Source organism: Chenopodium album, chromosome 27, assembly GCF_948465745.1.
Source record: "Chenopodium album chromosome 27, dcCheAlbu1.1, whole genome shotgun sequence".
Lineage (NCBI taxonomy): Eukaryota > Viridiplantae > Streptophyta > Magnoliopsida > Caryophyllales > Amaranthaceae > Chenopodium > Chenopodium album.
This window is the reverse complement of record NC_137860.1, coordinates 33,238,470-33,254,034: the sequence shown is the minus strand read 5'-3', so window position 1 is coordinate 33,254,034 and position 15,565 is coordinate 33,238,470. Positions and strand designations below refer to the sequence as shown.

Genomic DNA, 15,565 nt, shown 5'->3' with positions numbered 1-15,565 from the left:
TAAAATTTGATCCAAGTTGGAGGTGCATCAGTCCAAAGAAAGTCCATACAAACATTACAAGTTACAAAATGATAAAGTGGCATTTCATGCAACATTGCAATAGGATTCAATCACGCATGCAATTGGGTTATATATGACTCAATGAGTGATGATGGGCTGATGACTCGGGTTATTGACTAGCATTATTTAGGAAATCATATGAATCAAGCTATACTACTTGCATTATTAGCAAACCATAAAAAAAAAAAGCCTTATTTATTTATTTATAGCTACATACATGATACATATCCAAATTATCATTAAATATTCAAATAGAACGCAGTCAATTATCAACGAACCTTATCCATGTCATTTTCCTCTTTAAGTCGAAATGGTACCTGGACAAACCATTAATCTAGTTAAATCACTGCTGGCACTAAATAACAGCTTGGCAATTTAATTGCACACCTAAAAAAAAAAAAAAAAAAAAGTTAAAAAAAAAATGTGGAAGTTGGGGGCCTGAGGTTCGAGGGGTCATGGTCTCATGGAATGGCTACTTGTGCCTCGTGGCTCATGCCTTTTGTTGTTCATATTATGTCAGTGATATCGTATCAAATATACATGAATAATTGAAATTAATTATTGCTACCTGCTATTAATTCTATGCACGATTTATAAAATTGAAATTAAAAAAAAAAAAACATATAATATTGAACAAATTTAAGTTAGTATGGAAAAATTGTTAGACAGTAACAACATTAGCAATAAACTTACTTTTTTTTTTCGAGTCACAAAATCTCCCAATAGTTAGGCTATCTACAACCTCAATTTTCTTTAATGTTACATACTTACATTAGTTTTAATTTATTTGCAACGTTAATTAGGTCGTAAATGAATACTGCACATTATTTGTAACAAATATATTCTTTCTTTTTTACCTATCGTATCTTTCAATCTCTATTTTCATCATCACATGAAGTATTATTTTTCTCTCTCTATCTACCACTCACAAATTAATTGTATTTAAATATTGGTAAATGTCACATGGTTACAATTAAATTGAAACAAACAGTCAAAAATACTAAGTTATAATAGGTCTTACGTAGAGTAAATTTTGAGGTTAGCCTGGGTGAATCCTAAAAATAACAATATTTAGATATCAACACTTAGACAACCTGTAAACTAATTCGCTTAATTAGCATAACTTAATAAAAAGTCACTCGTTCTAACCCAACAAACATTGAGAAACAAAAGAAGTACTCCAGTCGTGTCATTTGTTACAGAGGAGGGGTTGGTGGGCATTTGTTTCAAATCTTGCCACATTTGGGTATATGACTATATCAAACGGCTTGACTAGAATCTAGACTAGTCATGATGTAACTGTAACACACACAACCTTTTAATCCAATTTTGACGCATGAGATCACATCACAAATCACAATCAGCAGCAGCAGGTAAAACTTAAAAGCCGCTTGTTCTGACCCATGCCTTTTTCGCTGTTGTTTCTTTCTTTCATTCATTCTTTTTTATTAATAAATCTCTTGTTTTTTCTCCACTTCTCTTCTGTAATCTTCTCCACCAAATCCTCTTCAAACACGATTCACCTATTTATATATATACCCGCAAGATTGAATCACCAAATCACTCATCTTTTTCAACTTTTATTTATTCAATTTTGTTTTGGATTGGATATTTTTTTACAATTTTTCGGCTTCTTCTTCCAACAATCATGGCTTCTGTCTATCTCTCTCCTCCTTCTGCTGCTCTCTGCAATTCACAGTACGTTCTCTTTCTCTTCCTTTCCTTTGATGGCTACTTGAAAATTCAGCACTTTTAATCTGGATTTGTGATTGGTTTCTTATTTTCAACTGATTTTTGCATTGGAATTTCGTGGGGTTTTGATTTTTGGCTGTATTTTTTTCTGGGGTTTTCTTAATTTCAACTGATTTTTGCATTGGAATTATGTGGGATTTTGATTTTTGGCTGTAATTTTTTCTGGGGTTGTCTTAATTTTTAAGCTTTGGTCATATTGTTTCTTTGAATTACCAGGAACTTTTTAATTTCTGGTTGGTGTTGTTAATATGATTTGTGAGTATGTTGAAATTTGTACAAGGAGCTGATATATGACTGAAATTGGTTGATGATGTAGAAATTTTTGGTGGGTGAAAGATTTCTGGATTTAGATTTCTATTCGTTTGCCGAATTAATTTGATTTGGTAGTGAACTAGATGATGAAGGTAAAATTAGCTTTTTTAGCAATGATCTAGTTAAACTTATGCAATAATGTACAGTTTTTTGATTGTTTGCTATAAATTTCATTTGAAGTTATATGGGTACATACTCTTGTAAGACCATGGTACATACTCTTGTAGGACCAATGCAGCATAGGTTCTTGATTTGTTTTCGTGTGAAATTATTGCGTATAATGAAATGATGAGGATGAATTTATCTTGATGTAGAGCTAGTAAAAACTATGAATCGTGGAATGGGTTGTATAGCACAAAGGTTAGCTTGGCTGGAGGATTGAAATCGAATTTAGCCATGGTTTGTTTAGGGAGTAAATCATTGCGCAAAGTCAAGGGAAATTTTAGAACCAGGGCTGCTATTGTTTCTGGAGAAGGTGATTTATTGTCTTACTCCAACAACAATGGTATGTTGAACCAAAATGCATTTGACAATGATCAATCCCTTGGAATTGAGAGGCAAGCCGATACTGTATCTTTGGGGGCACTTTCTGCGGATACTGCACCTACGTCTGCAGGGTTTGCAGCAGAAAATGATGAGTGTGATTTAGATCGCCCAACTGAAGGTTTTTCTTCCATTGCCGAGGCTATTGAAGATGTTCGTCAAGGAAAGGTTTGGCCCTAGATGGGTTTGTAAATATCTTATATGTGTAGAATTTGTGCTTGTTTAGGTAGTTGATTAGGTATGACATGCTGATTAAATGGTGTGTTTGTTGCCTTGGTGATGATGCAGATGGTGATTGTTGTTGATGATGAAGACAGGGAGAATGAAGGAGATCTGATAATGGCTGCAGAATTAGCAACACCTGAGGCTATGGCCTTTTTTGTGAAGCATGGAACTGGGATTGTTTGTGTGAGCATGAAAGAAGATGATCTGTCAAGACTGCAGCTCCCTCTCATGGTCAAAGATAATGAGGACAAACTGTGTACAGCATTTACAGTTACAGTGGTATGTACTCTTATGCATTATGGTTTTACATGTTTGAACAACCTTGGTGAGAATTGAGTTTTGGCTAGATATTTCTGGCTTTACTGAAGAGATAATACTATTTCAGAAAGCACATATTTTCTGATTTTCTTTGGATTCTTATGAAAATCTGTAGGATGCAAAACATGGTACGACCACTGGTGTGTCAGCTCGTGATCGGGCAACTACTGTAAAGGCCCTGGCATCGAGGGACTCCAAGCCTGAGGACTTTAACCGCCCTGGCCATATCTTTCCATTGAAGTATAAAGAGGGCGGTGTTCTGAAGAGAGCTGGACACACTGAAGCTTCTGTTGATTTTGCTATGTTAGCTGGATTAAATCCCGTTGCAGTTATCTGTGAGATTGTGGATGATGATGGCTCAATGGCTAGATTGCCTAGGCTTCGTGAATTTGCACAGAAGGAAAACCTCAAAATAGTCTCTATTGCAGATCTAATAAGGTATTTTATCACTAATTTTTCTCTGGATAATTGCACTTAAGTGTCTTACCATTTTCACATTTTCTTTGTGGAATAACACTGATTTTCATATGTAGAAGAGACTAAGGTCATTGAGTGAAATTCATACCAATCTATGTAGTTTATTACAGAGTTTATTTTTCTGCGTTTCAGCTTCTCTCCCACACGGGGAAAAAAAAAACAAAAGAACCAATTAGACTTGTATGTTAGAGATTAGGAACAACCTTGTGGTGGTGAGCACTGAACAGAGTATTCTTTTGCCTTTACTAGAATTTCCTGGAGAAGAGATCAATAATTAGTAAATATGTGCAAGGTTAAGCATAAATCTACTGTCAAGAATAATTGCAGAACAGGAATTATTGATGTATCTAGACTTCATCTATATAAAACTGTTGTGAAGAAACGAGAAATTCAGACATATCAGGGCATGCTGTTTGTGTTAGTTAGAGGAATTCAGATGTTATTTATTTTCTTCTTCCAATATTATGGGTAGCTAGATACTAGTACACTCTGGAACTGGTAGAAGTTCCGCTAAGCAGGGTGATGGAATTGGAGTTGTAAAATTTGTTTCGCATGGTGAATTTTGACGGTGGTTGGAAACAGCCTCCATAGCTGTTAAATTATTAGTATGACTGAGGAGTCTTCATTCAATTGGAATTTGGAAAAAACAAATGGAGAAGAAGAAGTTAAGGGGCTCATTTATTCAGTATACTTGTGTATTATTTGTGGGCACCAGGCTAGATCTAAATTACTCTTATCTCAACAGTGATGAATATACTAAAAATTATTTAGGTGGTGAAGCTCAACATTCTGGTGACTTGGTGAGAGTTCCATTTGTATTCCCAACACAAGCTTGATTTTCTTACTTTTTCCAGATCTTCATTATTTAAAGTCTATAACTTGAATATACATTTTTTTTCCCCCTATGCTTTTAAGCCTAATTTTCAGGTTTTCACCCCATAAGCTATTTGTCACTTTGTTACGACATTCTTTCTCAATCCTCTTCTTCAACTTTTGAGCCCATAAAACTTAATTATTTTTCTAATACATGCTAAAAGGTTTTTCTGCAACTATGAATCTATGATAAAAGGGTCAAAGACAGGTTTTTCTCCTTAAGTAAGATGCCTTTGCTTCTTGTTATTTAGCTACTAATGTTTGATGGTGTGGTTGATATAACTCTTCCAAAATTTTAGTATGAAGTCTTCCATTTCTGGTAAAAAAGGATGCTTGTTGGAAATAAAAGCTAACCTTAGCAGAATGTAGCTGGAAACTATGTTTTCCCTCGTTTCTTTGTCGATCACAAAATCAGAAAACAGCTCATTCCCTTATTTAGGGGACTTGAATGAAACCTGCATCTCTTTTTCGTCTTTCTTATATTGAGGCAAAGTGGTGGCTCTAAAACTGGTTAAATGATTTAGTTGGTGTTATGATTTGCAGGTATCGGAGAAAAAGAGCCCAATTAGTTGAACGTTCTTCTGCTGCTAGGATCCCTACAATGTGGGGGCCTTTCACAGCTTATTGTTACAAGTCATACCTGGATGGCATTGAGCATATTGCAATGGTTAAGGTGGGTTAATTTATACAAGTATTTGGATTTGGTCAGTTGTAACTAACCTCTTTCGTCCTTATTCCCATTTTAGTTTTACTCAAGAATGTAAATGTTAAAAAGGAAACTTAGATGCTCAGCCCTTTTGCTAGCCTTGTTGTTTTCACCTTAAGGTCTTTTGGTATGTATCCTTGGGTTTGAAAATAATAATGTCGCTAAAAATGTTACAGAGTTTAGTTAATATAAGCACAAGTAAGCACTTGGGGAACAATCATTGTATTTTTTGCTTGACTAACTTATCTGCTCTGCAACTGATTATCTTTTTTTATTATTCTTTTTTCAATAACTAGGGAGAAATAGGAGATGGACAAGATATCCTAGTGAGAGTTCATTCAGAATGCCTTACAGGAGATATATTTGGTTCAGCTAGATGTGACTGTGGAAACCAGCTTGCACTTGCAATGAAGCAAATAGAGGCTGCTGGAAGGGGAGCGTTGGTCTACCTTCGTGGGCATGAAGGCAGGGGAATTGGTTTGGGCCATAAGCTTCGTGCATATAATCTGCAAGATGCTGGCCGTGATACTGTTGAAGCCAATGAGGAGCTAGGATTACCGGTTGACTCAAGAGAATATGGAATTGGTGCACAGGTAACTTCTGCCCTTTCCTTCTCAATTCAATTTCAGTACCTTGATTTAATTTATTTTTTTTTTCATACTAATTCCTTAGATTTTTGGCCTATGAATGTGTTACTGCTTGTGAGATTCTTTAAAAAGAGCTAATCATGTGTCAGCATGCGCTGATGCCAAAAGAAATAGTTCATTTTTCGTCTCTTAAAATCTGCTCAAACCTGGTAATCTTATGGATAAAGGCCAAAAGGTATACAAAAGCCAGGCTGCACCCCTAAAATTGCCTGGTCTATTGAGCAGGAAAATTTTCTGCAGCCTGTCTAAATTTAGCTGGATTGACCATCTTATATCATCTCTAATAGATGTATTTTTTAAGCACTTTATGATTTGTCTGAGTAACTTGACTTGGTTTGAATGTTGATTTGACCTAATCAAACTTCGGGATGAATGCAGATATTAAGGGATTTGGGAATTAGAACAATGAAGCTGATGACAAACAATCCTGCAAAATATATAGGGCTGAAGGGTTATGGTCTTGCTGTATCTGGGAGAGTGCCACTTATCACTCCAATAACCAGTGAGAATAAGAGATATTTGGAAACAAAGCGTAAGAAGATGGGTCATGTCTATGGCCTAGACCTAATTAGCAATGGAAGCAGTCCAAAGACTGAAAATGGCAAACCCAGCACAACCAGTTCACCAGATACTGCAGTTAACTTATAGAATTGACTTGATATTCTGCCCACTAATTTAGCATCCAGGCAAAATGATTTTGGATCCCTTCAAGCCCCTTCATATTCACACTCTGGAGTAAGGTTGCACCTCATCAAATGATCTGCAATGGCTTTTTATACGTTTTTGTATAAAATGAGAAAGATCTATGATGTTTTGTAATATCATGTCATTTTTTTTGTTCCCTTTCAAGATGTGTAAAATAGCTTTGAGCAAGTCTCAGGTTTGTAATTTGTCCACCTCATTCAATGGAATAATAATTTCTTGCCTTAATACATCTGGGTTTCTAACTCCATTCTAATAATGATGCATGTCATAACATTTGAAGTCTGAAAAAGAAAATTTGTTTCTCTTTGGAATCTTGAACAGTTGAAGAGAACATATATAATAAATAGGCTACTCATTTGCAAAGTAAAACAGGTGAAGAGAAATTTTTTACAACTCTATACTAGAGCTTAAGGGAAGAAGAGCCACCTACTAGGTAGGGTTCTCCTCAAATACCCTTAAGCCAATTGAGATGCTCTATATTCCCTAAAACAATATTCAGTCGACTTTTGTTCTTATACTTCTATTTTTGACAGAAAAATCATGTAATTTGTAGCCTTCCAGATATAGCAAGAGCAACACAGCCTGTATCTGCTGCAATATATCACTTGATCTGATAGTGCACCTTCTCTTGTTAAACCATTTCTCAGGTGTATGTGCATTGTAGCCACATGTGATTTCTGGAACCAGAGCATCCAACGAATGTATTCCTTCCCCAAGGAACCTTTCACACCTTGCTAAGTAAAAAGAAAAGATGTTGATATTCTGACATTGGAAATCTGCCTAACTTCAGAGTGGTTATACGGGGAATTCCCGATAATCAGTTCATCAAAGCAGCATTGAAGTCCTCTTCACGTTATAACCTTTCTCTGGTACCAACTGGTATCAGGATATATCACGCAAAATAACAAGATGAGAACCACGAAACTTTTAATTTTAAATTCAGAGCCCTTCAGATTGGCAACTGTAAGGAAAAACAAACCAAAAACATCCAGTCAATTTACAACTCCATATTTTGACATTACACCACAGAGAACATTTAGTCCAGAATTACATTGATTTAACTTTAAATATAGTGTACTATCTGGAAGATATAGCAAAAGCTAAAAATTGCTGAACACGACAAAAAAGAGAATTGGTATAGCATTCATAAATGATTCCTTGCTACCTGATAATAATTGAATGAAGCTATCTTCTGGAATCTGGAGTATTATATTGAGTCTCCTTAAAGTAAAAACACTTCAAGAGATAATCTTTCTGCATGACATGAAAAGAAAAAAGATATAGTACAGCATTAGAACCATATCATAAAGACATAAACAAGAACTTTGACAAGGTTGTAAAAGCGGTTGGTTTCTTTAGTCTTTTTAATTGCATAATCTGATAGAATGATAAATTGTAAATCTGATGGATTTCCTCTTACTCCCAAGTATAGAACTCTCAAGTGGACGTCATATAAAATTTGCATCATTAGTTATTTTCCAAATACAGTGATTCAACTCATTTAAGCTTACCAGAATGACTACAGTAAATTAAAAACTTAGCTGCAGCCATGTTTGGTCTGAAGACACTATTAGAAGACTAGCAATTGCAATAGACCAAATCAATACAACAGTTACAACATTCAACAACATAAGTTGAACTAGAGTGTAATAGATTGTCCATATTGTCAGTCTTGTAATCATGAAATTTTCTGCATAAGTGAATTACTAGAAATTTTAAGCATTTTTTGAATTACAATTGACTCCACCAACCTTAAGGATCCTTGATTAATGATGGTTGAAAGGAAATTATATTACCTCATGCTGTGCCCTGTAGTGTTACAAGCAACTCTTCCCCTTAAGAAAGCCGACTCCCCTGTTTTAAGACAGAGATTAAATCAAAACTGGGAATTACAGTACTGGTAAATGGGTTAATGCATTTGTTTTTGAAAACTACTTGTCATAGAACTTTTCAAAAACAAATGCATGGCCTCAGTTATGAATCCTGATTTCCAGCTTTAGACCCTCTTTCGGGATGCATTAACCCATTAACCCATTAACACAAGGCCTCTAGACTCAGTTGTCTTCCTAACACTTCAAGAAATGAGCTATAAGAAAACGACATTCATAGCTAAATGACAAGGCCTAAAATGCTTTATATAACACTGATGGAAGAACAAATAGATACAAGAAACTTTGTCAAGGTTTTACAACTGAGTAACAAGAAATTTACTAGCCAGATATGAATTGGCAATCATGAAGGCCATTACCTTTTACTATAAATTGATGTGAAAATACAAAATTCACACACTGCATAATGCAGAAACAGTAAAATATAGCTTCAACTCAATTACTTCATAGTGCAGATAGTCACCTTTTCCTTCCCTGCTCTGAAACCTTTTAGCCCATTTGAAATAGATACTAGATAAGTGGATCAATGATAGAGCTGCAGTGCTAAATCTAGCAGCATCAAATCTCACAAACTGGAGATCCCAGTGACTGGAAATTAAGAATCATCCTTCCCTTGTTATGCTCTCATCTCATTTAAGCTACTCTTTGATTGCAATATAAGCACAATCCTGGTTTAGTAGAAAGTTCGGCAAAACTCCTATTCTACAGTATATGAATCCTGTCAGCTAGAAAAATCATGATAGTAAGAAATATGAAGCAAGCAGCACCAGAACCTAGATTTTAGGTTGAAAAAAATAACTATGTGTTATAGTTCCATGGGCTGAGCCATAGGACCGGACCAGAACATTTCATTTCAATGCACACTTATGTACTAAATCAAACTAGAAAATATGGCAGATATCATCAGTAGGAACATGCGTCATCTAGCAAAATCAGTAGTGATATACATATTAATCATCAACCTTGTTAAATTACAATAGGATGTGATATCTCATAGAAAAAGATGGCTGACCATCATTAAAAACAAAGCATGCCAATTTTCCAAAGGTATAGATTAAAAATTTTAAATAACAATACTATTGATTCTACTTATGAGTTAAATCCGAGTATAATTACAGCAGCAATTAGCAACTTGTACTTTTCATCAAGGAATTAGTATTAAGGGTTGTGTGTTGTCAAGATAGATAATGCTAAAAGAAATCTCATGCCAATATTAACAAGCATGAGGTATTGTGAATCCCCCCTTGCTTCATTTGTATTCCGTTTGCACAAAATCTGAAATAAACACGTATATACACAAACACCTATATATGGTGAAATTAAACTAGACAGCCAAAGCCCACACATATAATATAACCACTAACCAGTATTCTGGTAACCAGCCAATATAAGCTTCATTATATTGAAATCCATAAGAAACTGCTAAATGTCTTAAAAGTGTGTGATTAAAATATCTGATTCTCATAATTTTTAATCATTATATCTGGAACTTCAAATATTTGACCATAAGAAATCTGGTCTAATATAGTCTGAATTTTAAGATATATTCTAATTTAATCTAATCATCTACTTAATTTTATGTACAAGAGTCTACATCTATAAAATATATCACTTCTCTCAAAAAAAATCAGATTAATCATGAAAAAATGGTTGTATTAATTACAATAGTTAACAGTGAAAACAATGAAACTTTTCGTGTATGCGTGAATGCGTGATCAAAACTACTAAAATTGTAATACTAACATGATAATTGACAAGGCATCATATGCTACGAACCCAAAAATTGAAATCCAAGTTTGAATAATATGGGAAGACATTATTACCTTTGACCAGTCGAGTTATATATAAACGAACATTGAGTAACTGAATTCTTTCGGGCGCTGATTTTAGTAGAAATCTGAAGCAAATATGAAAAAGGTGTTAGAAAGATGATAAGCAAGCAAGCAATCCATTCTTCACAAATGTCGCAAAATTAAAAGTGAAAGGACGACAATAATAATAATAACCCCTATATTATCTTTCATACCTAGTTACTCCGTACCTTTTATCAGTCGAGCTGTATATGTTATTGACTGAAAGAATTATTCTTGTTGCCATGATTTCAAAAATCTGAAACAAATAATAATAATAATAATAAAATAAAAAATAAAAGGTCGGTTAAGCAGGCAGCGTTCAAAATTGTTGCAGAATCTCAATTGAAAAGACAATAACAAACCCTATTCTTTTGTTCTTACCCAGGTCAATGTCGGGGATATGTTGGATATTGGACCAGTTAGCACCATTCTTGTTCTTGCATTCCTTCGTTAACTCTGGGCTGCATCCCCTTATATGAAGTTTGGTTAAGGAGGTGAGGTGGCGCATCTCTTCTGGCATTGTTTTCAATTTTCGACAAACCCTAATTTTAAGGGATTGGAGAGATGATAAGCCGCCTATTGATGGTGTTAAGCTTTCCAAATTTGAGCACCACTGTATATTCAGGGAATGGAGAGATGATAAGCATCCAATCCCCTTTGGCAGCTTCACCACCTTTGGTAGATAAATTAATTCCAAAGAACGGAGAGTGGGAGCAAGGTATCTCCATGGCATCTCTGCGTCACTTCCTTCTTCTGTGCTTTTGTTGTTGATGACATTATCTTCATCCTCCAATTCCAACTCATGAAGATTACTCAATAATAGACTCTCCAGGGCAGTGAATTGGTCCCACACTCCTCGTCCTGATATACTCTTCAAATTCCAGCAACGCGTAATTTCAAGGGAGCGAAGAGAGGACAGGCGACTGCTTCGGAACACATCACCCACCTCTCCTGTTTTCAATTCCTCCATTTTCAGGTCAAAGGAAATACGGAGATTAGAAAGATGGTGGAAAGATCGGATGGGTAGAGAATTAAGATATGCCATGTTATCTATCTTCACATCTCTCAAACTTCCATGTCGTCCTTCCTCCTTTTGCTGAGTAGTCTCCCTTATAATTGGGCCCAGCGCTTCATTTAAATCTCGTAAGTCCAATTGTTGCAGTCCCGGACACAAAGGAAAAGTTGTCAATTCTGGACATCTTCTTATCTCAAGATGAGAAAGGTTTGGTGCTTGCGGTGTCTCACTCTCCTCTGATTCTGATTTTGATGATGGCTTCCACCATCCCTTCAACTTTGGCAGTTTCGTAAGCTTCACCTTTTCAAGGGATGGAAAGAATACCAAGTCATCATCACCACTAATAATATTACTACTACTACTCTCCATATACTCCAGTCCATCCAGATCTTCTAAATGAAGGAATTTCAAATGACGCAGTTGACTCATCAATGGGAGATGCTCCAACCTTTTGCAATCTCGAATCATAATTTCAGTAAGATTTGGAATATATATATTAAGATTCATTGATGAGCCCACAAACAATGTTGTCAAATTTGGACATTTATATACATAAAGCTCAGAAAGCAGTGGTGCTCGTGGTATCCGATCACTGTCCCCTAATTCTGATGATGATGGCTTCCACCATCCCTTCAACTTTGCCATGTTTTCAAGCTTCAGCTTTTCAAGGGATGGAAAGAATACTAACTCATCTTCATCTCTACTATTAATATACTCCAGTCCATGTAAACCATCAAATTGAAGGACTTTCAAATGAGGCAGTTGACTCATCAATGGAAGATGCTCCAACCATTCACAATCATTAATTACAATTTGAATAAGGTTTGGGAGACAACAACTGAGAGTCATCATCCAGGTTGGGAGCCTCACTCCTGGATAATTAAACAAATTGAACTTTCTGACATTAGAGTGGGGCTGTAGGCCTTGCAACAATGCTTCCGCAGTATTATTCTTGTCTCTTCTAAAATCCCAGTCGTATATAACTTCCCACAAATTTTGACTTTTTAATAGCATTCCCCCTCCCATCGTTTCTGCTGCAACGTATCCCGCACCTTTTCTAACTTCAATTTTCATTGTGCGAGTATAGTTGGTGAAATCATCCAAATCTTGAAGCTGACCAACACCAGTTGACCACCAATTCCAAGCTGCACTGCTTCTTTCACTTCCACCGATCACAAACATATTTAACTTTTGTAGAGATTTCATGCTATTCATCCCCGGAGGCATATGTGTTAACTTGTTACAACCAGATATATCAAGGTGCCTAAGATTAACTAATTTGCTCAAATCCCTTGGCAGCCTTATCAGATCCTTACAGCGGCGCAACTTTAATGTTTGCAAGTTATAAAGATTGGTAATTGATGAGGGCAATACACATAGATCTCTATTATATGACAGGTCAAGATACCTTAGTTGCACCAATTCACCTATCCCACTCGGCAACTTTGTCAATCCAAAAAAATCGTTCAAACGTAATACCCTTAAATATTTTACGTTTGATAAACCCCCCACAAATGGTTTTAAAGAAGAATAACGAACCTGTGTACATAGAAATGTACGCATCCTTTGCATATTGCTCAACTTACCAACAACATCTTCAGGGGTACTTCCATCCATGTATACATGGCGAGTTTTCTCGTTAAAACATCTTGGACGATAGGTGCACGACAATATGTCTGTCCCTGCTACTTCTTTGGCAAGATCATGAATCAGATCATGCATCTTGCATGATACAATTTCTTCAGTATCTTCAGCTCGTTCTACATCTTGGAAAAAGCACCTTTGCAGTAACTGCTTGAAATACTCCTCGCCAACATCTTCAAAACTCTCTCCATCTGACGAAATAATAAAGCCTTGAGCCATCCAAAGACAAATCAAATCCTCCTTGATAATGTTGTAATCCTTTGGGAATACTGCACAGTAACTGAAGCAGCTCTTCAAATGGAACGGAAGATAATTGTAACTGATCTTCAACACAGGTATTATGCCATTGCTCTCATCTTGTACAATGTTTGCCAAGTCAGTATTTTTCAAATTCTCCCACTTACTTTCATCCTGACCTCGAAGAAGACTTCCGACCACCCTTATGGCAAGTGGAACATTTGCACACTTTCGAACTATCACTTTTCCAATATCAACTAATTGTTGCTTCACTGGATGTTCCTCCGGTTTAAGTGCCATTTTATTGAACAAAATCAAAGATTCATCATCTGAGAGACCTTTCAATTCATGTGTCCAACGACTTCCCACAACTTCAGCTACCCTTTTGGAGCGAGTAGTCACTACAATTCCACTAATCCCCCCACCTCCAATCAATACATTTCTCAACTCAAGCCACTTTTTGGAATCCTCGTTCCATACATCATCCAACACAAGAAGGTACCTCTTCCCATCCAGTTCTTTCCGAAGGTTCATCTGGAGCTCTTCCAATTTCATTTGATCCTGCTTGATTAGTGGGTCTACAGCTGCAAGGATTTGGGCAACTAGAGCTTTGACATTAAAATCATCGGATACACAAACCCACAACTTCCGGGGGAATTCCTTGACAATCATCTCATCATTATAAACCTGACGGGCCAGAGTAGTTTTCCCCAAGCCTCCAATCCCAACAATGCTAACAACAAAACCATCCTGCTGCTCAACAGGAGTGTTGAGTAACATATCTATCACTTTCCGCTTGTCATCCTCCCTCCCAATCATCACATCATCCTCGCACACATAGGAATGAGTTTCCCTGTCAATTCTCATCTGCTTAGCCGCATCGAAACCAGCAGGGTGTCTAGAGCCAATATCATATCGATGATCTTTGACAATATCATCCAACATCTCCGATATCTTTTTCATCTCTTGAGACCAAGTGAAAGCAGAACGAAACTGATTAGAGCAGGAAAAGAAAAGGCATACCTCACTACACACCTTGTTGTTATTACAAGGCATGAGCTTGTTGAGATGAGCAAGAGTGGTAATCTCATCGAACAAGTCATCGGCTCGGTAAAGAGCCTCCTTAAGCCTCTGGAGCTTGTTACGCTCGACATAGGTGCGATAAGCTTGGTGCAGCCGCTCTTCAACTTCAACATCAAGGAGCACAGCCTCAATAGTTGACATGGTTTGTCTGAGTTTGTCAAGCTCACATTCCAAACCCAACAAAGCTTCAATGTGGGCCCAAATAGGAGAACCCAGTTTTTCAATGACGAATTGCACCAAACTAAGACCCCCTGAAACATCCATCTCTCTTTCTCTTGTGGGTTAATGGTTTTTTTTTTTTTTTAGGGAATGCAGAGGAGTGAGTTTTTTGTGTGTGTGTTTAGGATTATTCAGTAGACAGCTTTATAGCAAAGAATTTTTTGGATTTTTTTCCAATTCAAATCTGGAGATGTACATTAGATAGAGTGACTAGAATCTTTCGTGAGAAATTACTATCTTTGAATTAGTCAACTACGGAGTATTTATTATGTTCCGTGCCATGCACTAGAGTTTTAATACATTAAATTTTTACAAAAATTATAAAATTAACATGGACAAAGTATAACTATAAGGTCTATAACACACTACTTTGTATTAATTTCCTTTTTGTATTAATTTCCTTTATTTTCTTTTTGTTTTGCATATATACTAAAATTAAACATGGGCCAATTGACTAGATTGGTAAATAAAAAAGACCTTTAACGACAATTTGGTAAAAAACTTACTCCGACAACAGTTTGGTAAAAAAAGCTAACAATATGTGACAATTTGGTAAAAATAATAAACTCCGGCGACATTTAGACCAAAAAATCTATTTTTTCCCGACAAACTCTTTAAAAATCCTATTTTAATTTGTTTTGGGTTCTTAAATTTATTTTTTCCATTTAAAATTTTGAATTTACATGTCATCCCTTTTTATTTCCAACCCCTTTTTTAAAAAATTTCGTTAATAAGGGGTATGAAACTTAAGTGAAAATTGATACTTAAACGTTTTTTTTCTTCAAATTGTTATTTCCGTAAAAAAAGGGTTGGTAAAATAACAAGAAAAACGAACTATATTAAGCATTCGCGAGTACGCAATTTATCGAAATTTTTTGTATTTTTTGGGTTAATTGTCGCCTGAGATTATTTTATTTACAAAATTGTCGCTTAAGATTAGTTTTTTTACCAATTTGTCGCTGGAGTAAGTTTTTTTACCAAATTGTCGCTAAGGGTCTTTTTTTATT

The 15,565-nt window shown here is 35.8% G+C and overlaps 2 protein-coding genes across 8 annotated transcripts; one reads left to right on the top strand and one right to left on the bottom strand.

Moving 5' to 3' along the window:
* The first annotated feature begins 1,510 nt into the window (after positions 1-1,510).
* On the top strand, positions 1,511-6,874 carry LOC145619196 (bifunctional riboflavin biosynthesis protein RIBA 1, chloroplastic-like). Its single transcript, XM_081673837.1, has 7 exons — positions 1,511-1,758; positions 2,439-2,835; positions 2,956-3,171; positions 3,326-3,648; positions 5,104-5,233; positions 5,563-5,859; positions 6,292-6,874. Exons 1-7 carry the CDS (start codon positions 1,709-1,711, stop codon positions 6,559-6,561), a joined length of 1,683 nt encoding a protein of 560 aa, XP_081529963.1. The 5' UTR covers positions 1,511-1,708; the 3' UTR covers positions 6,562-6,874.
* Positions 6,875-6,953: 79 nt separating this feature from the next.
* Positions 6,954-15,506, bottom strand: LOC145619195 (putative disease resistance protein RGA1). 7 transcript variants are annotated; one of them, XM_081673830.1, is made up of 7 exons: positions 10,742-15,506; positions 10,549-10,616; positions 10,331-10,404; positions 8,971-9,232; positions 8,415-8,472; positions 7,784-7,872; positions 6,954-7,579 (listed from the first exon to the last, which is right to left on the bottom strand). In XM_081673830.1, exons 1-2 carry the CDS (start codon positions 14,601-14,603, stop codon positions 10,609-10,611), a joined length of 3,870 nt encoding a protein of 1,289 aa, XP_081529956.1. In that variant the 5' UTR covers positions 14,604-15,506; the 3' UTR covers positions 6,954-7,579; positions 7,784-7,872; positions 8,415-8,472; positions 8,971-9,232; positions 10,331-10,404; positions 10,549-10,608. The 7 variants fall into 7 exon arrangements, with proteins under 7 accessions (XP_081529956.1, XP_081529959.1, XP_081529961.1 ...); XM_081673833.1 differs by having other exon boundaries at positions 8,415-9,232; positions 10,534-10,616; XM_081673835.1 differs by having other exon boundaries at positions 8,415-9,225; positions 10,534-10,616.
* Between the last annotated feature and the right edge of the window lie 59 nt (positions 15,507-15,565).

What these genes read in the sequence shown, in the direction of transcription:
- LOC145619196 (XM_081673837.1), top strand. Translation starts at nt 1,709, where the DNA reads ATGGCTTCTGTCTATCTCTCTCCTCCTTCTGCTGCTCTCTGCAATTCA. An exon ending in TCTATTGCAGATCTAATAAG is followed by an intron (nt 3,649 to 5,103) that starts GTATTTTATCAC and finishes TATGATTTGCAG; the next exon opens with GTATCGGAGAAAAAGAGCCC. An exon ending in AATATGGAATTGGTGCACAG is followed by an intron (nt 5,860 to 6,291) that starts GTAACTTCTGCC and finishes GGATGAATGCAG; the next exon opens with ATATTAAGGGATTTGGGAAT.
- LOC145619195 (XM_081673833.1), bottom strand. Translation starts at nt 14,603, where the DNA reads ATGGATGTTTCAGGGGGTCTTAGTTTGGTGCAATTCGTCATTGAAAAA.